This window comes from Genypterus blacodes, unplaced genomic scaffold (assembly GCF_046128005.1).
Source record: "Genypterus blacodes isolate CSIRO-AG114 ecotype Tasmania unplaced genomic scaffold, CSIRO-AGI_Gbla_v1 ptg000120l_1, whole genome shotgun sequence".
Lineage (NCBI taxonomy): Eukaryota > Metazoa > Chordata > Actinopteri > Ophidiiformes > Ophidiidae > Genypterus > Genypterus blacodes.
The window spans coordinates 855,325-881,612 of NW_027466923.1; the positions used below are offsets into that span (position 1 = coordinate 855,325).

Consider the following 26,288-nt stretch of genomic DNA (forward strand, 5'->3'; position numbering starts at 1 on the left):
GAGGCTGAGTCTGTGTGTCAATGGGCCACCTGGAAACAAAGACGCAGGCTGTGTGTGTGTGTGTGTGTGTGTGTGTGGAATGGATAACAATGAATGCAGAAATAGGGATTAAAAGCATTCATAGGAGAATAATGTACTGTGTTTGCATATACATCTAAATGTGTGTATGCTCACTGAGATTTTATGTGCTTATTTTGTGCGATGAGATTGAACAAGTGTATGTGAGTCTGTCTGTTCTGTGTGTGTGTGTGGGTGTGTATGAAGGAGGTCCAGACTCCATATCTCAGCAAATCAGCAGGCCTGAAAATCCAATCTGCCTGCAGAGACAGCGGGCTGTACATCATCTGCCATGGATAGACACTATCAGCGCTTTATCAGTGACCACACACACACACATACACACACACAGACACACACACACACACACAGAGACACACACACACAGACACACACAGTCTTTCAATGACCACATGCATGAATAAACAGACTCCTGCACGTGCGCGCGCGCACACACACACACACACATACACACACACAGACACACACACAGCCCACTGTGACAGAGATTGATAGGCATTATTACCCTGGTGGTTATGGAGAGGGAACTCAAACTCTGGCTTTAGTCTGAAGGCCTTGAGAAGCTTTATGTTAATGCAGAGGCTGCATTACAGCTGTGACCGTCCCACTGTCTGTCTTTGGTCCTCACAACTTTTTGATCTCACTCTCCTCCGTGTCTTCATGTACCTTAGATTCTGATACGTGTGTTATTCAACATATTCAGCAGTTTGTCCTGCCAGTGTTGAAATTATACTAACCACTTTTGCCCTGTAGGGGGGTAAGCAGGGCTGCACAGAGTGAGAGAGAGAGAGAGAGAGAGAGAGAGAGAGAGAGAGAGAAAATCACTTCTCCTCCTCTTTCTGCCTGGATGATTAATATAAATCAGCTCATTTGCCACCAATCAATCCACACACACACACAAGACCCACAAGCAAATTTCCCACTTCTCGAAGGCCTGCAATCTTTTAATGAATGAGAATGAAGCAGTGTAGGACAGATAGAAGAGAGATGTGATTGATCATCCATCTTCTTCTCATTTCCCTCCAGAGAGAGAGAGAGAGTGTCTGTGTCTGTGTGTGTGTGTGTGTGTGTGTGGATGGTTTGTCATCTGTGCTGTGTGGTTTGGGTTGGATGGCAGGATGTGTTGTTCTTGTAAAGGATCACATTGTGCGATCCAAGAGCTCTTCTGCTGTTCAGTGCATGGTTGAGGCTTGATACTGAAGTGTGAGCCGGTCGAGAAATAACACTCTCTCTATCTAAAATCTGCTGAAATGTTTCTACAAATATTCAATCTCTCTCCCAAAAACAAACCACACAAAAACCTATTGTGCTCAACAATCTATTGTCTCCTTCTCAGGATAAACTAGAGCAGTTAATTGTTTTTATAATGAAAAATGCGATGTTTTATGAAACAATTCACAGATAGAATTGTTTAGAAGTTTATATTTACTTGCTTATTTTCAAAAAATAATGACAATTCTAAAACCGGATCCTGAAATTTTTTGAAAGTAAATACAGAGAAATGTAAAATTTAACTCAAATAATATCTAAAAAACTTTGGTAAAAACAATTCTACAAGTGGAATCACATGAAATTCTGTTTTATGATCAGGATAATTCCCTGATGATTCCATGTAATCACTTTGTGGACACTGAAAACTGATTTTTCCATGTGTACTGCAATATGAGACCAGAAATGTGTTTAACGTGTTTCACACTTTATTCATAGAAAAGCACTGAGATTCCAACACAAATCAATATAAAATGGTAGTAGCGTTACATAAATAGTAATAAATTCTCGCTTTATAGACAGTAGCTCAAGAAGTCGCACAAAATATTACAAATAAAATGTTGATGATACGCTATCATACTTCTGTGGCAACAAATACTGGAAATACCTTTTTCATAATCAGTAGCACAAAGAGGCAACAAACACTTTCAAATTTCCCTTAAGTTAGAAAGAATAAAAAATAGGAAACAAAACAAAATGGGGGCTGGGGGGGGACAGTAGGTGAACTAGTGAACGATCTCTACCAGCAAACAGTACTCTAAGAAAAGAAAACGCTCAGGAACCAGCTGATAAAGACAAAAACTGTTTAAGTTAATTTTGTACAATGCATCATATAAAGGCAGCCCACTCTTTCTTCTGAATTCAGCGACGAGGGAAACAAAGCCCAGATTCTCTTTTAATAATGATTTCTTTCCGATTAAGCACCGTTATCGTGTTGAAGGATCTTTGACAAGGTCTGAAGGATCCAAACTAACTGGAGGTCAAGATGAACATCCGCCAATTTTCCCCGTAAGTCGTAAAATGGAACGTTTCAGAGACGCGATGTTCCCTGCAGGGCGCTGATAACGCGAGTACAATCAGTTGGAATGACAGATCAATACATTGCTTGAGACTCTTCATCCTCTGTGGGAGAGGAAAACAGGTGATGAGGGACAGAATTTTACTTTGAAAGGTCAGACCCCGAGCAGCTATGTCTGGCTCAAGAAACAAATCAAATGAGAAGAGGCCACAGATATGAGATTACAGGCCAACAAGGGTCCAACATGAGGTCAACCGACCGAACGCCACCGCCACACCATCGCCCTCTCACTCTCTGATGTTTGTGTTCCGATCTCTTTCATTACAGTGATGCCTTGAAAAGACACTTAAAGGCTTAAACTCCTGATTAAATCAAAGAAATAGAAAAGAAAAGAAGTAAATAAACTTTGTACATTGATTTGTCAGAAAGGCATTTTTCCACCATTTTCATTTTCTTCCCTCTAAATGTTACAGCGTGCAGGTTGGCTACTGCGCATTGTCCAAACACAAGCATGCTTATGTCTTGTCTTTGCCTTCGTCTGTCTGTCCCCTGTCTCCCCCCTCAATAGTGGTTCTGTTCACTCTTCAGGTCTGGCTGGGGGGGTTTAAGCGGCAACAAGACCATCAAGTGGTTCTGCATAGTCAGAGATCTGGTATGTCTCTCTGTTAAATGAATGCCTTCCTCCAAACTCTAAATACCATGCTTCCTTTTTTTTTGGAAAACATCAATTTCTGGGAAAACTTGAAATAAAAAAATACAAATCATAATAATAATAATAATAATAATAGGTATTATAGCAAAAGCAAACTGAATTTTTTTTTTTTTTTTTTTTACACAGGAGCACCTGAGAAATGCCTTGAAGTCTTTGCTCTTACAAAAACCGCCGTCAAACTCAACCACAAAAAGAACACCCCTGCCCAAAAACAAACCAAAAAAAGAAAGAAAAACACATAACATACTCATCATAAATAATTATAACTTTACAATTTTCTGAATTGACACTTTCATATTTACAATATCTTAAATGCTTAATGCTACTACTTTTCGTTTTCGTTTCTTTAAGTGATGTCCCTGAGAACTGAGTTTAGCCTCGCCCCTCTTTGTTTTCGCTCAGTTTTCGTTTTCATTCGGGTGGTAAAAGGAGTTGTGACTGACTGACCTCAGGCAGGGTTGAAGGTAGCGTTCATGGAATGTCAAAGCAGACAAGCATATGTTCCTTTTTCCCCCCCCTTTCAAAAACTTTGGACTCCTCCGCTTCTGTCGTACGTCGAAGTCGCGTCGTTCTGCTCGTCTGCTATTCCTCGCCAAACAACTGATAAAGAAACGCTGAAGCAGGCAGGAACGTACTGAAGAGGTATTTGTGTGAAGTGCTTGTATGATGACGTTTAGTCCTACCGTTAAAGATTCAAGCTCTTGCTGTACTGTACACTGCCCTTATCAACACTTTGCCACTGGGTACGAACATACGAAAAAAGACCAAAGCATGTGGCACGAGTATCTCTACCATGACGCCATGACTTTAGAAAAACATACAGTATCTTTTGTATCTGCCACCCTTTGAGAGAGACAACACCACTCATCTTCACAGTCCAAAAACATCAGAACCAGTAGCATTCACGGGTAAAATAGGTGAGAGAACTCTTAAGCAAAGGCTCTGTTCCACCCAAACATCCACCAACTGGAGCAACTTCAAAGTTCAACAGCTACAACAATTTTGCCAACCACAAACTTAATTGAAGGTGGTAGTTTTGACTTTCCCATCGTGTCTCCAAAGAGCTGAGGAAAAGTGCAATTACTGCAGCTGCTGTGGCCTTTAATTTAGCTTCCAACCCACTTTCAGTCTTTTTAGTATCTACCAACGCGATTGGTCAGAGACATGAACCTGATTCTTTTATAAAGGCATATAATAAAATATTTCGATCTGTTTTATGATTCTTCTACTTTATGGCCTTTATTCTGAAGACTGGTTTCTGAGGTTGCTGTCCAGACTGGAACCAGGGGATGCTGCACTCTACTAGGTGGGTTTCTGTGTGGGTAGGAACTCTGAGAGCCAAACTTGAGTTTTGGGTATCATTCCTTGCACTGCATATGGAAGTGAAGTTCCCCAGTTCAGGGGGCTCTTGAGATGGAAAAGGGACCCCAACATTTCCAAAAACATGCAAACAGCATATGAGGAAAGTGAAACCTACACTGCCAGGTGACCAAAAGGATGCTAAGAACTAAGAGACTCATTTTGCTTATGAACTGAACCTAGTGAGTGATTATGACACTGGAGTTGAATCTTTCAGCTCTCCAGCAGTGCAGTGGATAAGGACAGGAGGCAACCTCAACTTTCATCACAGTTTAAGCTTCTAGGACGATAAAGCAGTTATAAATATACGGTATATATGTGCACGTATAACCTCAGATGGAAAAGCCTGAAACGTTGCCCTCTCTCAGGCCTTTGTATTTGGAAACATGCACTCTGTGAAAGCGCTGTGGTTCTTCAGGATCAGAGCTGATTTGTGGCTGGAAGTCTATGAACCTGCTGTGTGACTCTGTTGGTACTGGCAGAGAACACTTTGACTCTAAGATGCCCTGAATGAAAGCAGAGGCGGTGTCCTATAGAGAGTTAAAGCTGTTCAGTGATACGGCGGAGGTTTGACAGGGACACCGTGTGTGTGTGTGTGTGTGTGTGTGTGTGTGTGTGTGTGAGATGGACCTCATGGACACCAGCTGGCTCAAAGTAAGAACCCCATCCAACAAAATCATTTGGTATTCATATCATCATGTGCCAACTAAAAACAAAAAAGTCTTTCCGCTTTTTTCATCACAATCTTTTGATGTTTTTCATATTGGAGTTAACATTAGTTTGGGGAAGAAAACTGCTTTGTTCCCGGTATCATTCCTTTGAAATATGAAGCTACTTCCCCCGTTATGCAGTCTTGATGGAGTAGAGTATGTACTGTGAACACTTGCTGGTTCACACTGGAGAAACAAAAAACCGAACAAAACGACAAAAACTGAAGATTTAGACGACAAATGGCTCGACATAAGAATTACAAATACAAAAAAAAAAAAACTTAAATAGAAACAAATAAGCTGAACTACTTCCCAAAGAGCAGGTCCCTGTCAGAGAGGGCAAAGGTCAGAAGGTCATGGGGGGGTCAACCAAAGCGCTCCCTGACCAGCATCATAAGTTTCTTCTTGCCCTTGTAGATCTGTTTCAGGTTATCTATGAACTGGGCAAACTGAATATGCCCGTCCTGTGCCAATAGGAACGTCTCTCGCGCTTTGCTCAGGAACTCGATGAACTCTCCGTAGTGCCGCGGACTGATGTGCGTCAGCCGAGAGTGCGTGGTGTTGATGTAAGCCGAGATCGTGGCGTCCAGCAGTTGCCGCAAGGGCGCCTTGTCTGTTGACATCAGCTTACCAGAGTTCCTTCTCCCGGGGATACCGGCGAGACCTGGCGCCGTCATGGTGCACCTTCGAAGGATGTCAGACAGCACCGTTGCACAGTGCACGCTCTTCACTACCAGGGGGATGATGGCCGCCAGCTCGTTTTTGCCCAGAGAGTGGCTGAGCGCACAGGCCCACAGCACGTCATTAATAGCTGGGTGTGTGTCCTGGTTGTAAGCCAGGTTCAGGTGGGTCATAGCCAGAGATGCCAACTTAAACGAGCGCAATGGGTATCCTCTGTGCTCCATGTACCTCGCTATGGTGAACAGCTGAGAGTAGGTCATTCCTGTGGACGCCGCGTCGATCACAATCTGGTAGGCTGTCTCGAAGGCAATGTGGTCCTTCTCACAGAGCGTGAGGGCCGACAGGGCGCAGTTCTGGGGGTCTTTCATGGCGCATTGCAGGGCCAACGTCCGGGCGCAGCTGGCCAACTCCTCGCGCTGCGGGTAGTCCAGGCTGAGGCGCAGGATGGTGTTGTGGGACATGACGGTGGCGGCCACAATGCTGGTGGCCTCGGTGGGTGTGAAGAGTGTGTACCAGCTCTGCAGAATACTGACCAACGCCCGCAGACCTGAGGTCAAGGAGAGAGAGTTCAGATTCACCATTCGTCGGAATTTTACTCTTTGGAGATGAATGCTGTACTATCAAACTCTCATCAAAATCACAATACTGTCAAATTAAATGGTGTAGGTCTCAGCAGTGTGAGAGAACAGAGAAAGCATTACATACCAACTTCAGTGGCACAGGTTACCAGCCAGCGGACCATCTCTCTTCTCCTCCAGTTTAGGGTGGACAGAGTCATCCTCATTACCTACACACACACACACAGCAAAAGCAGAATGTGTCAATGTCAAGGCTAAAACACAGAGCAGAAGGACATTCCATTTGAAATATTACACATACACACACAGACACACACACACACAGTACCTGCAGTCCCAGTTCCAGCGCCACGTTGAGCAGCGTTATATCAGGCGGGCTGTCCGCCGGTGTGGCGATCTTGAAGGCATCCTGGGCCAGTTTGAAGATGAGGGAAGAGGAGTGGATGTTTTTCTGAATGGCCTCCAGCACCGTGCGTAACCTCAACATGTCACCTGAGGGGACACAGGGAGCTCAAACTTATTTGGATCCTAGATTATCAGACAGATCAATGGTCTGTAGGTGGAGCTGCTGCTACACCTTGAGCTTTCAAACTAACAGGAAGTAACCCATGTGGAACTGTATGTGTATAGATGGATGTGTGTACCTTTGGCTGCGGTGAGCATGGTGGAGGCCAGTTCACACTGCTGGGACTCCAGGTGACCCAGTGTGAACCAGCGTGGGTATCTGCTGGGAACTATGGAGATGCCGTGGTGAGGGTGGCCAACGTCTCCGGAGCCCGACGACGACTCCAACACCGGCAGCCTGAGGGACAGACGTACATTGTGTCACTTTGCTGCCATTGTAGTTCATCAAATTTGATCAGACACTCGTGAATTTCATGTTAAAGCCTTGATCACAGTGTAAATGAAGTTTGTACATGCATGCGACACGGGTTTGCGTTGAAGTGTCCCAGTAATCTGACCTCATTGCTCGGAGGGCGACCTTGTAAGCCAGGTCGGCGTCATGTGGCAGCAGGGCAGAGAAGAGGTACTTGGCAAAGGTGTGCATGGGAACGCTCTCCCTGTGGATGACCTCACCCAGACCACTGAAGGGACCCGCTGCACAGAGGAGGGGGGGAGAGATGAGAGGAGATTCAATCAACAAGAGAGAGAGGAACAAGGAATGTCACATTGATCTAAAATAGTTTAGGGCAACCAATCACAGAAGAGAGAGCGTGAGAGAAGAATGTATCCTCTAATGTCAATATGGTCAGTGAGTCAGTTTGTGCTGAATCATGAGACACGCCAAGCCATGTTGTACCTTCTAGGAGCTGTAGGGTTTGTTTCCGGAGTGTCTGAACCAGAGGATCGTCCAGCTCCAGTTCTTGCAGCTTGGTGATGATCTGCTCCTCATTCCGGCACACCTACACACACATTTACAACGCTCGTTATGATTCAGTGGAAGGAATGTAATGAAGTGTTCCAGAGCAACTAGCGGTAAAAAAAAAAAAACCTTTATAGATTTTCCTGTAAGTACTGTAGAATGTCAAAACATTCTTCAAACACACACACATACACACTAAGGGGTGTGTGTTTGGGCTTGTGGAGAGGACAGAAGCCTGGAGGCAGTGGTGTGCAGCCCACCTGATTTGAGTCAGAATGCAAATACAAACTCCCACTTTAGGAGAGGGGAGGTGTTCTTAGGAAAAAATATGTGTCTTGTGATTTTGTCCGGGTGAAAATACCAGAAATTCACGGAACACCTGAAGTACTGTCTGTGTGTGTTTGTTACTCCCGTACCTTATCCTGAGCATACAGGCCCTCGGGCATTATCCTCTGCTGGCCCATACCCATCAGCGCCACCTCCAGGGCCAGGGTCAGGTAGGACTCCCCCGCGTCTGGACTGCCCCACACCGCCACATGATGGTAGACTGAAGGCCGGGGGTCCCCGTCTGACGTGAAAAACAACAACAAAATACAGAAATAAGCATTTGTTAGTGTCATGTTTGATACTGTGGGATGACATCATCGTAGATCACAAACTTTGATTTGTTTCAGCAGATTTGTTTGTCGTTTCTTTATGTGTTCTTTCTGTCTTTCCTTCATTTGTTTTGTAATTTGTCTGTTTGTTGACACGTCTAAAAAGATGAGCTTGACTTGGTGTTTGTATGAGATTAAAGCCCCCCGACACACACACAAATATTATGCGTAATCCCCCTGAGCAACAGATCCCCCGCCCCCGTTCTTCTATTGGTCGGTTTGAAAAGATGAGAGCTAGTGGCACTGCATGATTGGTCGACACGCTGTCTGGCTTCGCTCATGCTTGAACAGATGTGCCCAGCTGTCGTCGTCCAGGCTGACCACACACACACACACACACACACACACACACACACACACACACACACACACACACACACACACACACACACACACACACACACACACACACACACACACACACACACACACACACACACACACACACACACACACACACACACACTCTAAAATCTTTACTCAAATTCTCAAAACAACAGCTCCAGCAAACGCGCATATATTCACAAACACACAGACACACAGTCACACACACGTACAATGAGTGTGCCAGTAGTATTGTTTGAAGTGACAATAGCTCCCTGTAGGCTGCTAACAATGGGAAAACCCAGCCCCTATTCTGCTCCGTTGAAATGACCATTGGTGCAAAAACGCTCTGGGCAGGGTGAGAAATGCAAATGGAGATGGATTCTATACATACCACACACACACACGCATGCACGCACACACACACACACACACACACAGTGGTATGGTCTAAATGAGCAGGGTGTCCATTCACGCCCTGCTAAGTTTATGGCTGATGTCTGTGTGCAGCACAATAGGAGCTGCTGTGGCTGTAAGAGCCTGCAGTCTGTCATCTGATGAGTCTCTGCCACTTAACTGTCTCACTGGCCCCGATCTCCTCTGGTCCCTGTGGTACCTACTACCCAGCTGTTTAAGTCTGATGTGTGTCTGAAACGCTCCTCGGACGCTGTTAAGTGGACGCTGGTTTATTTGAGCATAATCTCTGACTTAACGCTACACACACACACACACAGTTAATCCACATCTCTGACTGTGTTTGGATGTAGATGTTATATTCCGAAAAGATCACAAAACAAACCCAGCAGCACTTTTCTTTAAGTCCTGCTCCTTGTTGAGGTTTTTGAGTTTATCGTTTGTTCTGCCAGCTTTCTCCAGCTAAAATCTAATTTCCTCATGTAACTCAGCTTTTCCTTGCATGGTCTCCGACTCATCTTCAAACCCCTGACAGCACTGTTCCATCGCAGAGCACGTTTTAGACGCATTGTTTGAGTTTCCTGCTGCTGGCTGTCTCACGGTATTGCTTTGTGTAAACAACAAACAGTTTTTCCATTTCCACATTGCTCCTGGCTCATGATGGGAATGTTCCCTACAAACCAGACCAGAACGTTTGGAGTGAAAACTTCTGGAGGCAGTTGGGATGGGAACCATTGTTTGCAGCTCCTGATTCAGCTCCTAAAACACCCCGAAGCTTTACAAGCCTATTGGTCATCATTTGTGTTCATACCTCCAGTATCCATGGTGGTGTCGTCGTTTACTCTGCAGGTTTCGGTGAGGGTGGTGAACAGACAGCCGATTGGGTCTAGAGGATGACCCACCCAGCCCTCCAGGTTAGTGGTGGAGGTTACGCCCCTCTGTAGGAGTTCTGAGGGAAGAAGAGGAGAGATGTAAAATAACCACCACAAAAGTATCTTACTTTGAAAGACAGGAGTGAGAGTGTGTATGCGTGCCTTACCTTTTTTCTGGTGTTTGTAGATGTCACTCTGTCTCTGCTGTTGCAGACGAAGCGTGTTGATGATGGCGACAGCCAATCGCAGGGCTTCCCGGGAGTAACCGTGGGAACGTAGGGCGTCGACACGAGCGCACGCTGTGGGGACGTGGTCTGTGAGGCCGGAAGAGACGCAAAGTAGGGTCAGCATAGCTACACACACACACACAAACACTTCATACAATAAGTCCCTAATAACTCTGTACTCATGTAGAGCGGTTGGGGTTCAGTGTTTTGCCTAACAACACTTCGACAGACTCTCACAGAATGGACCAGAACCAAACTAGGAGCCTTCCAATTCCAAGACGATGGTGCTAAAATCCCATGCAGTAACAGATACACACACACACACACACGCAGTGCAGTCTCAGCAGAACAGCCTGGTGTGTGTGTGTGATAGCTGGCTTAAGTTGCAGAATCTGACAGATCTTTGCTGGAAGCTGCTTACTGCAGACACTGGCCTAAATATCAGCAGAATCACTGTGTGTGTGTGAGAGTGTGAGAGTGTGTGTGTGTGTGGTGGGTTAGCTTTCAGTGGCATTAGAGCTGTGATTGTGTATACAGTATATGGGAGTGCCACAGACTCACTGTGGCTTCTCCTGCAGGTGAGTGAGTGAGTGAGTGTGTGTGTGTGCTCACCGAGCCACAGTGGCAGGCCCTGTGGGTTGAACAGCAGGCTCTCTCCCTCTCTCTGGTAGGAGGGGGACATGTAGTAGTCACTGCTGATGATCCTCTGCAGGTGGCTGTCCTGCCAGTGGAGGTCGCAGGCTTCCACCGCTCTGGTGAACACCGTCCTCCTCGGCCTGGACAGAGAGTCTGGTGGAGACGAACACATGAAGGATAAGGGATACTCACAGTGGTGTGTGTGGGTGTGGGGTGTGTGTGTGTGTGTGCTTACCCTGTGCTAGGTTGCTTTGCGGCAGTGCGTTGGTAATGTTTGGGAGCTCACTCCCGTAGTTGCCGTCCTCTAGCGGGCAGACGTCCATGTCGCCCCACTTCTTCAGCTGCTTCAGCCAGCCCGTCTTCTCCTCGCTCTTACAATGGGGGTTTAACACTACGCACACCCACAATGCACCTGGGGAAACAATGGAAGTCCGACGTCAGCATATGCAAGGAGTAAAAGTCATGGGCAACTGGCAGCTTGTTGGCCGCCTTGTATGAACTAGTTTGGACCAACCAAACACCGACACAAACAGTCGGGTCTCATCAGGTTGGACAGTCACGTCAAGCTCTACCTCAACTCCCACACAAGCCTAACACCTAATGAGCAGGCGGATATCAAGATCTCTTACTAAATGACCAGGCAGTGGTCTCTGATTGGTTGTGGTCTAAGTCACGCTGTCTCCCCGGAAACAGGAGGCGTACTCATTGACCCTCTAAATACTCAGATTGATCGCAGAGAAGATGAGCAGTCCTATTGATCCGAAGGCCTCTATGTTCACTCTAGAGGGAAAGTAGAAACACAAGCAGGAAGAGAAGGATCACTCTGACGCCCTGGGTGGAGGTTGGTAAAGAAATAGCACAGGGGCTCTGAAAGGACTCATTTAAAGGCCTGCGAATTGGTGCGTCAAACATCTCCAAAATGCTCCAACTTACAAAAAAGAAATGTCAGCGACCAAATTCAATTGAAATCTTGTACGGAAATCAAAACCTACTTATCTGCTCCTCTCCTTTTGTGCTTCCTCTGATCTGATAGGAAGCCCATCAAGGCCACACCCATTTTGTTTGCGCATGTTGTTCACTATCTCGACTGTCAAGTCGTGTTTGCAAATCTTGTGTGGGAGACAAGGACAATCTCAAACTGGACACGGGTGACTGGTTGGCTGATATGTGAAGCGTTCCTTTAGCCTGCCTGCTCTTACCCAGCTCATCCCATAGCTGCCGACACTTGTCTGTCATTCCCGTTCCCTGCTGTCGCCACAGTGACAGCCGGGGATCGGCCATGAACTGCTCTGTTATGAGTGTGAGCATCCGGGCGCCGTTGGAGTCTCGCATTCGTAGCATCTCACGCACCTACACAACACAAAAAGAAAATTCAAGTTTACTTTGTGTACTTACAAATAACTTCAGTGATTAGTGACTAGTTCACATTGCCAAATTCTTTCCAGGGGGTTTTAAGGATAAACTATCATGTTTACCTTAGCGAACATGGAGTTGAGCTGTTTCCCCGAGCCGTAGTATCCTCCTTGGGACAGGAACTGTTTGACTTGTTCTCTAACTTGGTCCTCGTCCAGATGCCAACAGTTGTCATCATCAATGCTGGCACCTGCCGTTGGATCTGGGGCACCTGGGAATTCACACACACACACACATAAAATCATAAGCACACACATGCTAATGTAAGCAGGCATGAAAGAGACAAACATGACGCAGACACACAGTGTGTGTGTACGCATGAAATTGAAGACAGAAGCCCAATTTGAACTGGACATCCTCCACATCAAAGCCAGTGAGAAAGGAGTAAGACGTGTGTGTTCACTCAGTCGCTCCATACTCATGGTTTCCATTTGTGAACCGTCAAACAAACAAAAGGATGACATTGCGGAAATAGAGTCCAAATTCTCACACTCATTTGTCTGGTGTAACTTTTCACAAAAACCAAAAGGACAGAGAGTACCCTTTAGTTTTTTGGTTTTCTTTCTTCCACTTCTTCTTCTGCCAGCACACATGTTGGCCCATTCAGGTGGAAACTCAGACCCACTTGGCGTTTATTGTCAAGATCCACATGGTTTCAAATCAATGCATAGCTCAAGTTGGGAAGAACTCAGTGGACACGAAAGCAGAATAAAGACATGTCAAAGAATCCCAGCAAGCTCAGTCCCTTACCACTTTGTTCAGCATTGACCTGAAGGGACACCTAGGTGACATTTAGGACGAGCCTCTGGATTTAGGCTAAACCTCCACTGAGATAATATGAGGCCGAGTTTATGTTTTTCCCCCATTCAGCGCTGTGTGTGAGGAATATTGCAGGGAAATGTAGAAAAGCTCAAGAGGGGAGAAAAGTGCTTTGATGTAGCAGGAAGCGGGCTGAGGAAAGCCCACAGATGAGTTGCCAACTGACTGAGAGTACGCAGCAGCAAAAAGTCACATTCCTCCATCAAAGCCTCCATTCTGGTTTGACTGAACTTCAACCCCCATGATCCCCCTTGTCAAACAAAGACAGGAAACACAACAGTGGACTTCCTGGATAGCTGAGCTGGAAAATGTCAACACTAGTGAGGAGGAAGAAACAGAGAAAGACCATGATGTTTGTTGTATTTCTCCCAGTTTTTGATCTCGCCATTTCTCCCTCTATCCCTTTCCTACCCATACTTCCCTCCACTTTCCCTGCACCCGTGTCATCGTTCATCTCAATTTTATCTCTTTTCTCGACACACTCATGCCTCAGGAAAGTGGTGAATGGAGGGTTAGAGCTAAGAATTCAAACAAGCCTGTTTGAAGCCTCGCTTGTGTAACCAGAGGCTCTAATGTGTGACAGCCTGTAAGCTCACACGGATGTTTGGAGTCTAGAAGCTTTTTTTCACGTCTGCGCTGTTCCTGTGAAGATATAGCTGCGGTGACATGGACTGCATTCCCAACGGAGCCAATACATACTTTTACACTGACTCCTGTGCATTCTGACATTAAAGACACATGCGCACAGTTCTTGCTATTGTCTGGGGCAGCGGTAAGACAGGACATGAACTGGAATGTTGGCTGGGGCATTTCAGGATGAACAAGTGAGCCTTTGCACTGTGTCCAGAACAAACTAAATGTTATTGGAAGACGTGTGGGGTGATTTGGAGATAAGGAAGTCTCTGTCCATTGATGCAGAAGACTAAATAAATTGTCAATTTAATGGTAGGGTCAGAGATCAGAGTCCTTTAGGACCAAATTCCAGCAAAGATACTTTTTGTACTTTTTGTGGGTTAGGGTCACGTCCTGCCTGCCTCTTCTCCTTCTTCTCCTTGTGTGTTAATATTCTGTGTCTGTAAAAAAGGTCAGTCTGAAGCCTGTGCCCTTACCGTGGACTTGGTTGATCTCGGAGTTTGAGGAGAGGATCTCATCAGCCAGTTTCTGGGCGGTGGGCAGCACCTCAGTGTGGTGGGCAGTTATTAGATACTGGACTAACTTCTGCAGCTGATCTCTGTTCATCTGAAACAACGTCTCTGAGATGGGCAACCTCAGCTTCACCTGTATCACACACACAAAAACACACATGTGACTGCTGCTGTTTTTTTCGCTTTGTACCGACCTGACTAGACATTGAAATGATGGTTGATAGGAGGCAATTCCAGCCGTATTGTGGCTCTTACCTGCTCAGGCTTCCGGATTCTGTAAAGAGAAAGCGCCACCACATGGGCGCAGTAGAAAATGTCTCTGTTCCCGCAGCCACAGGTGACGGAGGTGATCTTGCAGCGGTCAAAGCTGATGGCCACCTTGTGGGTGACCTCTGCCTCCGACGGAGTGGCGGGCTCCGTTACTGTCCCACTGAGGTGAAACCCTGCAAAGACACAAGGGGGAAGGAGTGTGAGTGTTTAGTGACCTCCATTGTTCACTGTGATGAAAGTACAATTACAATGTGATAAATGGCCCTTGAAATGCTAGTTTGACCATCCTTGTCTTCAGCACTGGAAGGCCTAGCCTGGCCTAAATGTGTCACAGATTGAGTTCTCTGTTGAACCTGGATGGCTCAAGCAAAGGCCTAATCAAGTGACATTTAATCTGTTGGTGACCGAGACAAAAAACCCTTAAAATAAGCAGATCCTCAACACATGCGGCTGAATCGAGTGCCTGGAATGAAGAGACGCACAAGAGACACAAGAGAAGAAGATATGTAACACAAGCTTCTACAAACATAGAGTGGCCTTTCGGAACAAAACACACTAATCTTAATGAGATGCCTCTAACAGGGCATTGTGCTATCTGATACCCCCTCGGTCTCCTATCTGTGTGTGCTTGTGTGTGTGTGTGTGTGTGTGTGTGTGTGTGTGTGTGTGTGTGTGTGTGTGTGTGTGTGTGTGTGTGTGTGTGTGTGTGTGTGTGTGTGTGTGTGTGTGTGAGAGAGAGCACTGAAGCGGTTACTTGGAGTTGATAATTTGCTGTGTCCACACACAGACAGAGCCCAGATGGTGAGAGAGAAAAGTAGGGCTATAGAGAGTCAACTTTGCATAGTTCTCCTGAACTCTTCCCCCAGGGGACACGTTGGCTGACCCACACAGATAAGCGGGTGCCATCACTTCAACTAACTAACATTTGTTAGGGAAGGATCTGGTTTGCAAAATATTGGACCTCTCCAGAAAACGGCGACTGATTGGAAAGTGATGATGCGGTTCTTTTGGGTGACCACTGACAAAATCCCTTACAAAACTACAAACATCAAAGTTCACACACATACAAACAAACAAACACCTTCTAGGGTACGAGCCAGGACAGCAGAGCAGTCTAATTAGTGTGTGTTAAGCCATCAACCTTGGCATAATCACACAATGGGATTCCACACCAACTGTTGTACCCACAGTTTTCACAAAGGCAACAACGTTAGCAGTCAATAGAGAAGAGAACATGTGACAATCTGAACACTAAGACAATAAACTAGACAACAAAGGTATCTCTCCTATAGTTTGCCGACTGATGCAGCTTTTCTCAAGTATCACTGCATCCCCATCTGCTGAAGACGCAAGGCCTCTTTTATGTTTATTCAATGATGGATGAAGATGAGTAAAAGCCTGGTGCACATTTTTTAAAGAAGGAATTGGCAACGATACTATAAATAAGGAGGGATCAGAATTGTATACCTTTCCATTGAAAGGGCGCAACCCCCCCATGTATACACGCACACACACACACTCCGCCCCTCCCTCCCTCCATCCCTCCCTGTTACACACCATCTGTTACCCGGTCGCAACCCCGCCCACACAGGAGCTAGTCAACCAATTGGGTCGCCTAGAGATCCCCACGCTCGTAAGCCATTAACCCCTAATCAGCTGGGGAGATGGATGTGGGCAGTGAGCCAAAGCGTGCACACACACACAGACACACAGACACACTCAGCCACAGTGTTCTGTGATGCGTCTGGACCTGCTGGATGTAGTAACATACAGCAAGACACAGCTCAACAGCAACAGCAGCAAAGGCTTCCAGGCTTGGGAAGGTGATGTAAGGGGGTGAAAGCCTGTTTAGCATTAATGACTGGACTTCACTCGGTCCAATTACTGCAGTCTCCTCAGTAGCTGGTGTGAGGTGGAAATGCAAGCAAGGAACACAGTGAAGAAACCACAGTTCTTCGGTAGGATAGTTCTGGGTAAGGTAGTTCCTGGTTTAGTTCTAAAGTTTAGGTCCAAAGGGTGGTGTGCATCTTTGTTTGTATATGGATCTGTTTCAGGTTTTCACCGTGCCAGGGGGCGCTCTAGCACCACCAGTACCGCCTTTTTTTCCTTCTCAAACCAGACGCTCCGCCCCTTTCCAAAAGTAGCCTAATGTATTTAGTGGATTCATCCAATTCATCCCTCACTCCCTGCGGCCCTTCCCATCTCCCATCTGTTCTGACAGCTCCAAGGTTAACACAGCACCCCCTGCTATTTCCACACACACACACGCCTGTATTCAGCCATCTATCTCAGCACAACAGACATGCATATGCACATACACATTGAGTGCACTGAGTCTCCTCCTCCTCTCTCCCCTATCCAGCCATCAATTCCATCTATCATTCACCCATCATCCATCCCCCCCGACCCCTCACTCCTGCAGTGTTTGCTGATGTGATAACAGCTGATTGATTCATTTGTGATTTCCCAGCAGCCCCGTCCAACACACACACACACACACACACACACACACACACACACACACACACACACACACACACACACACACACACACACACACACACACACACACACACACACACACACACACACACACACACACACACACACACACACACACACACACACGCTAACCATCGGGACTCATTTGTCATGATTACATCCAATTGATTCCCTGATTTGATCCATTCTGTTGTGACGGCAGCAGAATACGGAGATAGAGGGGGAGAGGGAGGAAGAAAGAGAGAGGGTTTAATCAAATTCCTTTCAGCTGATGTGTCAGTGTAAAAAAACAACAAGAAAGGAACAAAGCACAGAGTGACACAGCCACTATTGATGGAAATCTGCAGAAGGCCGAGATGCCAAACCCAATTTACACATCACAGGCCAACTGAAGGCTATCGAGCGAAGGACAGCAGAAAGAGAAATAAAGGAAGGGAGAGGAAATCCAAAAGGGAGGAAATCACGGACACAGACATGAAACAGATCCAGAGACAGACCGATCAAATAAGGGTTTAGAGACGATATACGTAGGTGTGTTCATGAACCGCAGCCTGAACCCAACCTGAACCAGTAACCCAAGAGTGCTGACACAGTCTGACTCCACGGGAACTTGATCATAGTCCGACACACACTGCCCAGAACATTCTTACAACAGCGTCTGTTCCATGACAATCAGTAAACAAAATCTAAATTATTACTATTTGATTCATTTCCACTTAAATCTCTTTCATGTTCATCGTTATCTGTATATAAAATGAATATGCTAGCTCGGCCGAGAAGTCACTTTGTCCTCCCTGGCCTACAGCTACCTTTGTGTACACACACACACACACACACACACACACACACACACACACACACACACACACACACACACACACACACACACACACACACACACACACACACACACACACACACACACACACACACACACACACACACACACACACACACACACACACACACACACACACACACACACACACACACACACACACACACACACACACACACACACACACACACACACACACACACACACACACACACACACACACCTCCCTTGAGTTAGAAGCTGTTGCACCTGAACAGCAGTGAGGAATGCAGGAGGACTTCAACGCTTTCACACATTGAATCCGAGTGCAATCTTAGTCGAAGTGGTCCGATTCAAAGCCGACATACATTCGGTGTATCTGGGTTGCTCTATTGTTATTTTCAATGTGTGCGATACTAGAATGAAGGTTAATTGGTTTGAATAAAAGCTGTAAGTGGTGTCTTCATCAGCCGAGACCACACGGCCCTGAACCTGAGAGCAACCAAGTGTTTATATAGAACACAAAGCTGAATAGGAGGTATATAGGAGGTATAGGAGGTGTGTATGCATGTATGTGTGTTAGTTATACAGAGAAACTGTCCAGTGTGTAAACCCGTGTTCACCCAAGGCTAAACTGGAGATGAGCCGTGTGTGTTTGGTTTGTTCTCCTTTCAGCATAGAGGCATTATGATTCTGCGGCCTTGGCGGGTCACATTTTGGAAAGGATAAGGTGATGCCATTTATCAAATCACAATATTCACAAACATACATGCGTCACAAGCTGTAATGTTATTAAACACTCTATCAATCAGTGGGATTGTCATTTTAGGTCAATGCTCAATATCTTTTACTGTACAGGTAGAGATTTGTTCCATGTTCTTTTCAAGGAGAAGCCCTGGAATCCTTTTTGATTGGAACTGGGGAGAGCACACAAACAACACACACACACACACACAGAGGCAAAAAGGGGCAGACATGTAAGCGCATGAGAGGAATTGACAGCTGTGAAAGGTCAACGCGCTGGATTTATCCCCCAATTACCAACACATCAGTTTACAACACAGTCACTGACTATTTCCTCACACACACACACACACACACACACGCGTGCACAGGTGAGACTGAAGTGTCTTTATGTGTAAGTGTTTTCCTGGAGCTTCATCTAGAATGCACATTAATGCAGACTGGGTGTGAAAATCAGAAGGGTGTGTGTGTGAATACATGTGTAAGCAATGCCATTTTAATACAGTTACACACACATACACGTGTATTCCTGCTGACATTAAGCAAGCCTCTGCTCTCACTCTCTGGTCCCCTCCCTCCCTCCCTGCTTCCTCCCTCCCTCCCTCCCTCGCTCTTTGGCCTTTTCCTAAACCAGCCATGACATTTTTTGTTTAATACGGCCACATGCAAGGCAAAGGAACAACCATCTGCCATATGCATGCAGCCGCAGTCTTAGAAAAAAAAACAAGGGCTGCCATCACAATGCCTCTTTATTTAGTGTGTGAATGTGTGTGAATGTGTGTGTGTGTGTGTGTGTGTGTGTGTGTGTGTGTGTGTGTGTGTGTGTGTGTGTGTGTGTGTGTGCCTTGTTCTTCAGGCACCGTCTGTGGCGTAAGATAAGTGTGCATTTAAGAGGCTTATATTTAATTTCGCCAACAGAAGAAGACAAAATGGCTTCATCCTCAGTTGGCGTTCAGCGAAATGTCAAAGCAACATGGAAACAAAACGGCTAAACAAGTCCACGTTGCCGACATCTTAGTACAAGCGCGGCTACAAAGACGAGACACACTCTAGCACAAAACGATTCTGATTTCATACGCAAATCTGCTTTATTAATCAGTGTTTGTGATGCTTTTGTTGACTGCACAGCAGACGCCGGATGAAAGAAGCAGAGTGTGCAAAGGCTGAACAGAACTAAAGAGGGAGCAGATATTGGCCCGGCCTCGTCAAAAGACACGGTGCACATAGCATCTGTCCAGAGAGACGCACAGCACAAACACGCAAAAAATAGCAAACAACATGAATAATTAAGGAACTTTTTGACGTTTCACTGTGACTGAAAATCGGTGCAGTCTGTTCTGCAGTGTGTTTGCAGGGTAAAACTAAAGGTGTGTGTCGTATTCATGCGAGTTTCTGCTTCCTGGTGTACAACACGTTTACTGCAATGCTTTATGGGAAGTATTAAATGTAACGCAAAAGGTCGTGACATTCAAGGTTTCATCTATGTGTCTGGCCACACACACACACACACACACACACACACACACACACACACACACACACACACACACACACACACACACACACACACACACACACACACACACACACACACACACACACACACACACACACACACACACACACACACACACACACACACACACACACACACACACACACACACACACACACACCTGCGAGGGCGACACTCATTTATCCATTAGCTGAAAAGCAATCACAGATTTGCAAAAGTACACACGCACACACACACACGCGGGTGGGGGACTTCTGGTTGAGTTCATCAAGCTCTCATCAAGCCAAGCCACCATATGGGGATGGGCCCAAAACAGAGGGGGATTGGATTGTGTGTGTGCATGCATATATCTGTATTATAGAGCCGCCCCCCCCCATGCAGCTCCAACACAAAGGAAGCATGCATCACCAAATCAGCTTTGTCTTGCATGCTTTATAATGCAACTGCTGCCCCCTAAGAAAAACACTCACACACACCCTAAGGTGTGTTGTGCAGTTGAGCAGCTGAAGCAAAGCAATGAAAGGGGCTCGGGCAAGTCCCTCTCAATACCGACTCCTCCTCTCTGATGCCCCCCACCCCTCTGTTCTTCTTGTATCTCTCCTCCACGTCTCCGCTCGTCTCTCAAGTACGCCACCTCTGAAAAGTCCGGAGATTTCCCACCCGCTGACGTAAGCAGACAATCGTACATTGGATTTTAATCGGGGCGTGACCTGCTTTTTCTCTGCATCCCCCCAGCTTCCCTCCCCTGCTGGCTGCCCCACAGAGTCAGCCCCCCCCTAGCTCCCCAGCCCCCCTGCCCCATCCAGGCTGCAGGCCTCCAGGCTGGGGCCTCGCCTGCCATTGTTAGCCCTCAAAGGCTGAGAGGCAGGCAGAAGCCAGGAGGCCTGGTAGAGAGGGGGGGCAGAGGGTAGGAAGGTGGAAGAAGTCCAGGAAGAAGTCACAAGCTCTCTGAAATGATTAGTGTCCGTCTGAATTTTGTGGACACGACAAAGAGACGGAGCAGATTAGAGTGTCTTGCATGTGAAGTCCAAAAATGTATGTCCGCTATACAAATCTATTTTAGCGACACCTTAAGACCTCTTTTCTTGCTTCTCACACAGTGGCAGGCCATGCAAGACAGGAGCAGTTCAGGGTTCACTGTCTTGCTGAACACTATTTTGACAGGCTCTTTCGGAGGACCAATAAGACACAAATTTGATGGAATCGCTGCCATTTTACAGCTGAAATTTGGCAAAATCGCAGATGTTTTGTGGAAAACTGGCAATGGAAACATGGCTACTGGAGGCTAAGATGCCCAACTACAAGAGAGGACTCAAGATGAGCGGGAGGGTGTGGCTGGAAGATATAAGTCTTCTGTGGTTGTCACACAGGTTGTTTCTGTTATGGGTTCATAAGCAGACTAAGTAGAAATGTCTAATCACGTTGCAATGACGAAGAAACTCTGAACCTTGTGTTTAAGGAGTCATTCTGGCAGCTAATCAATACAGATCTGTCTGATTCTGATATCTTTTATATAGCAAACGAGTCCAGAGGGGCAGTAGAGGGCCAAAATATTGCCTTTCATTATGGAAATATGGCCGCCCAGACGCCCCCACATGCTGTGTGAATGGAGTGGGAACAGGAATGTAAATGTGTATCATACATGTATATGGTGCACATGTGAGCAAAACAGAGAACTGTGTCACTCGTACCAGGCGGTATAAACACACAACTCATGAATGGTGTTTGAACCCTTGATGACACAAGCGTGTGGCACGTGCCTCAGTCCACAGAGCCAACCCGGTGCCTCCTCGACCCTTTTGTGTACAAACAGAAAAGCGGAGTTACTGCACGGCCAAAGTCAAACACGCGACTGATCGTAAAGTACGCAACGACATGCTGCGGCTTTTAATTTCTATTTTTTTGTATTGCTGTCCCGTGTGTCTACTTTTCTCCCCACATCAAGGTCGCTGCCATAAAAGGACACACACACACACACACACACACACACACACACACACACACACACACACACACACACACACACACACACACACACACACACACACACACACACACACACACACACACACACACACACACACACACACACACAGAATGAAAGGCTCTTCACAACAATGTGTGTTGTGGGTTGAATACAGAGCACAGCACCAAACAAAAGCATGAGCGACAGCCAGCTGGCTTGGCACCACTTGGCACAGGACAAACCCGCTTGTCCTTGGCATGGTGATGAAACACACACATGCACATGTAAAGACAAACACAGAGAACCCCCCCCCCCCCCCCCCCACACACACACACACACTCACTTCCCTCACTTTCCAGGTATAAAGGTAAATTTGCCTCGAGGCTTAAAACTCTAAAGTTACACACTGGACCTCAGCACACAAACACAGCAGGATCCTCATTTCATCTCCAAAAAGCAGAAATGAAAAGAGGGCACCTTGAGCAAGACACAGACGGCGTCAGGACAAAAATCTTGGCGCAAATTTCTACGTCAAGTGCAGTGTTTGATAAAAGTTGTTTATTCTTCCGAAAACTGATAGGAGCCTGTTCTGACCAGCCGGCACATTAGTGACATAAACACAACCGCTGTTTCTATCTCTGTCCATTATCTGACACACTCTTGTCTTGACATTTGTGAGTTATTTGTGCTAAATGACAATGTCACGTTAAAACAATAAACATATTTCCTTTCTATCTCTGATTAGCAAATTCTACAGACGCTTCAGCAAATTTATAATCAGACTTTCGCCCTCTTTGCTGGCACCGACGCCTCTTTTGCACTGCACAGCACAGAGCCGTACCGAGGCCTTTCAGCATTACAAATGGCACCGTCTTGCTTAAAACAACAGAGAGAACGGGGCGTGATGTGGCCGACTGACGAACTGCAATGCACCAGTTTCAAGGCAAGGCAGCTGGCGAGTAGAAAATGTTCACTAGCAGACTTATTAGCATATTAGCTGTGAGTATTGACGGGACTTATCGGTCGTCAGCTTCACTGATGTCCCCGTGTTTTGTACATCACTTTCTCCTTTTGTTGTCACTAGCTGGAGGGAGTCGGGGACATATTTCTCATACCAGACACTCCACACATCGATAATATGAAGGAATAATCTATCATCAGCTCCAAAAACACAGCCGCGCCCATTTGTCACCACGCCTATACAGTGTCATCATCTATACGGCGGACAGAACAGAACAGGAGGCATTGTACTGTTAGTAATGGAAGCAATCAGCGTAAACACTGACTCACGCGTCATTCAATGTACAGATCCCATAATCGACAGTCAGTGATGTGTGGTGTGTGTGTGTGTGTGTGTTCGTGTGAGGTCAGATGAACACTTGAAGGAATGATTCATCATCACAAGAGCCGCACTAAAGTCTGGTTCAGCATATTGGAAAGGCGACAGCCCAGACGTAACTTCAAATAAGGATGAGTCTATGCGGAGAAACAGTAAACAAGAGTCAACAAACATGGGGAACATCTCTTCCCGGTTCAGGCGACTTGGCTTCTGGTCGCTCTTACACACACACACACACACACACACACACACACACACACACACACACACACACACACACACACACACACACACACACACACACACACACACACACACACACACACACACACACACACACACACACACACACACACACACACACACACACACACACACACACACACACACACACACACACACACACACACACACACACACACACACACTCTGTGCCTTTAGTGATCCTCCTTGGCTAGACTCCGATTAGGCAAACTCACTCAATAGTTGAATCAAATTGAATCGCAAATGGAATGATCTTGTAGAGTGAACCTTCCTTAAGCATCCCGTTCTACTGTCTACACGTTCACGGACCACCCTGATTCTGCAGTTTTCATGCGGCCCACATTCATTATTAGTGCATGAGTCACTATAAGGGGGGATTAAGTAAGCCTGGCCATACACTACCCAGCATTGTGAAACCCTCGTCTATAGCTTAAGGCTGAATGTATCTGTCTGAATCCCCGATGCCCCACCTCTGAAACTCTAACGTTGTCGAGACAGGAAAATAAGGACATGACTAATGACCAAGTTTAGATCTTGGTATCCAGTTAAAACGTGCCGATTCAAAGCCTCTCAGGGAGGGAGGCTCAACGTAGCGGCAGTACAGCCAGACGGCAAGGCCTTCTGAGGGATTTGATTGGACGGGAGTTGGCGTCAGCAGAATGAGTGGAAATGGGTGCACGTGAAGAACAGAGGCAGAGAGGACTGTTTCATGTCTGAGACGAGATCAAACGCACCTACAGAGTGAGAAGGAGAACACACACACAGAGAGAGAGAGAGCGAGAGAGAGAGAGAGAGAGAGAGAGAGACGGAGCGCAAGAGAGCAAGAGCAAGAGAGCGAGAGAGAGACCTTACTCAGCATGAGCTGTCTGCCAAGGCCGTAGTCAGGCAGGGGGCGAATGTGTGTTTTGAGTGTGTGTGTGTGTGTGTGTGTGTGTGTGTGTGTGTGTGTGTGTGTGCGTGCATGTGTGATGTAGAGGAGATAGTGGCCACGTGCCAAACACAATGACCCACAGAGCTGGCAGGGCATCGGGTGGCTCTATTTCTCTTTGTGTACGTGTGTGTGTGTATACGTGTGTTTGTGTGTGTGTGTGTAGGAATGTGTGTGTGTGTGTGTGAGCTTGCTTCCTGGGATGCATGCTGCCATTTTCTCCACAGTGACAGACGGAGAACTCAGCAGAGGGAGGAACACAAGGAACGATGAGGAGTACAAAAGAGAAGAAGAAGAAGAAGAAGGAAAAGAGTGCTAGACATAAATTCTTCCTGGTGCCATCGTTGCCATGTATGCAATAATTATGTAGAATAAGAATTTACAATATATATGACATGTTGCATATTAATAATCACTTAAATACAGATGATCACCATTTCATTGAACCGCAGTATTTGTTCAAAGATTCTGATATTCAGCGCTAATGACATTCAACCACAAACAAAACAAACACCCACCCACCAAACCACACACCCACCCAGCCCCCAACACACCCCCCCACACACACAGCCATTGTCTGTGGGAGGGAGGGAGGTTAACAGGTCCTCCCTCCCTCTGCTCTGACTCCTGGATGCTTGGAGAGCTAATCCTGTTATCTCCGTCCCAATAAGAAAAGAATAAATTAATAGAGCTCGGAAAAGATGGTGCAGGGGCGCTCGGCAACAGCACTGCACTAAGGACAACCAGCTCAGGGTGCGACACGCCTGCAACACGCCTGCAACACGCCTGCAACACGCGGCCAATTCCTCCGAACTTCTATACACACCTTCCTCTCATAAAAGCTAATTTTCCCACAACACCCCTCTTTCTTTGCGTGGCTCCACTGAGACGTTGACATGTACCATTGCATAAGCACAAATCCAGCCTCTCCTCCCTCAAGGCCTCATTTGAATTATACAGGGGCTTAGTCCCTTTAAATTGGCCTGGGGGGGATTGGGTTTTAATCAACACCTAATACAGACATGCACACACACACGCACAATAGAATTACATGTAGAAGTTCCATGCAAACTCAAACATGCAAATACAAATCAGAAAAGTTCTCTAGTTCTCGTTTATGTTGACATTGATACACACCCACACACACACACACACACAGAATTCTGATCCACATCCCTAGTGAAGCATCACACCTGAGTTACAACTACCATCTTTACCACAGCCAGGTGTCAACGCTCTACTTTGTTAAGAATCATACCCGGGGCCGTAAGTGACCTGACATCAGTGTGCGAGTGAGCAAACCGTGCCACTGTTTAGAGCTCAAATATCTCCCGCTTTATGTGTGCGTTTTGATGAAAAGCCCATTGACTGTGTTGCTGTAACAGGAAGTCAATGTAGCGTTCATTAGCGAGGATTGAAATATGACACAATGTGACGGCGACAGGACAAAGCACAAAGAGGAGCTCTAAGTTTACAAGCTTGGGGGATGAGAGGCGTTCGCTCGGTGTGTGTGTCTGTGTGTCCCAGAGAGTGAGAGAGAGGCGAGGGAGACTGACAGATTCAGACATCGAGATCTTCTAGCTGCTTTCTTGTGTCATAAACACTCTCTCTGCTTTGAACTCAATACAAAATGTCACAGCAGCATGTCCGTCCACACACACACACACA

General features: G+C 46.4%; 1 protein-coding gene across 1 annotated transcript in view; it reads right to left on the reverse strand.

Moving 5' to 3' along the window:
• Positions 1-1,809: 1,809 nt before the first annotated feature.
• zswim5 (zinc finger, SWIM-type containing 5) overlaps positions 1,810-26,288 on the reverse strand; it is a 39,009-nt gene continuing 14,530 nt past the window's right edge. The window contains exons 2-16 of the mRNA XM_076162236.1: positions 14,530-14,717; positions 14,239-14,407; positions 12,373-12,521; positions 12,097-12,247; positions 11,133-11,309; positions 10,874-11,050; positions 10,202-10,348; positions 9,974-10,111; positions 8,185-8,336; positions 7,706-7,808; positions 7,368-7,503; positions 7,050-7,207; positions 6,734-6,897; positions 6,533-6,614; positions 1,810-6,374 (exon numbers count right to left, since the gene is read on the reverse strand). Of these exons, the coding sequence (XP_076018351.1) occupies positions 5,512-6,374; positions 6,533-6,614; positions 6,734-6,897; positions 7,050-7,207; positions 7,368-7,503; positions 7,706-7,808; positions 8,185-8,336; positions 9,974-10,111; positions 10,202-10,348; positions 10,874-11,050; positions 11,133-11,309; positions 12,097-12,247; positions 12,373-12,521; positions 14,239-14,407; positions 14,530-14,717 (2,954 nt within the window). The 3' untranslated portion in view covers positions 1,810-5,511. The remainder of the gene's footprint in view (positions 6,375-6,532; positions 6,615-6,733; positions 6,898-7,049; positions 7,208-7,367; positions 7,504-7,705; positions 7,809-8,184; positions 8,337-9,973; positions 10,112-10,201; positions 10,349-10,873; positions 11,051-11,132; positions 11,310-12,096; positions 12,248-12,372; positions 12,522-14,238; positions 14,408-14,529; positions 14,718-26,288) is intronic.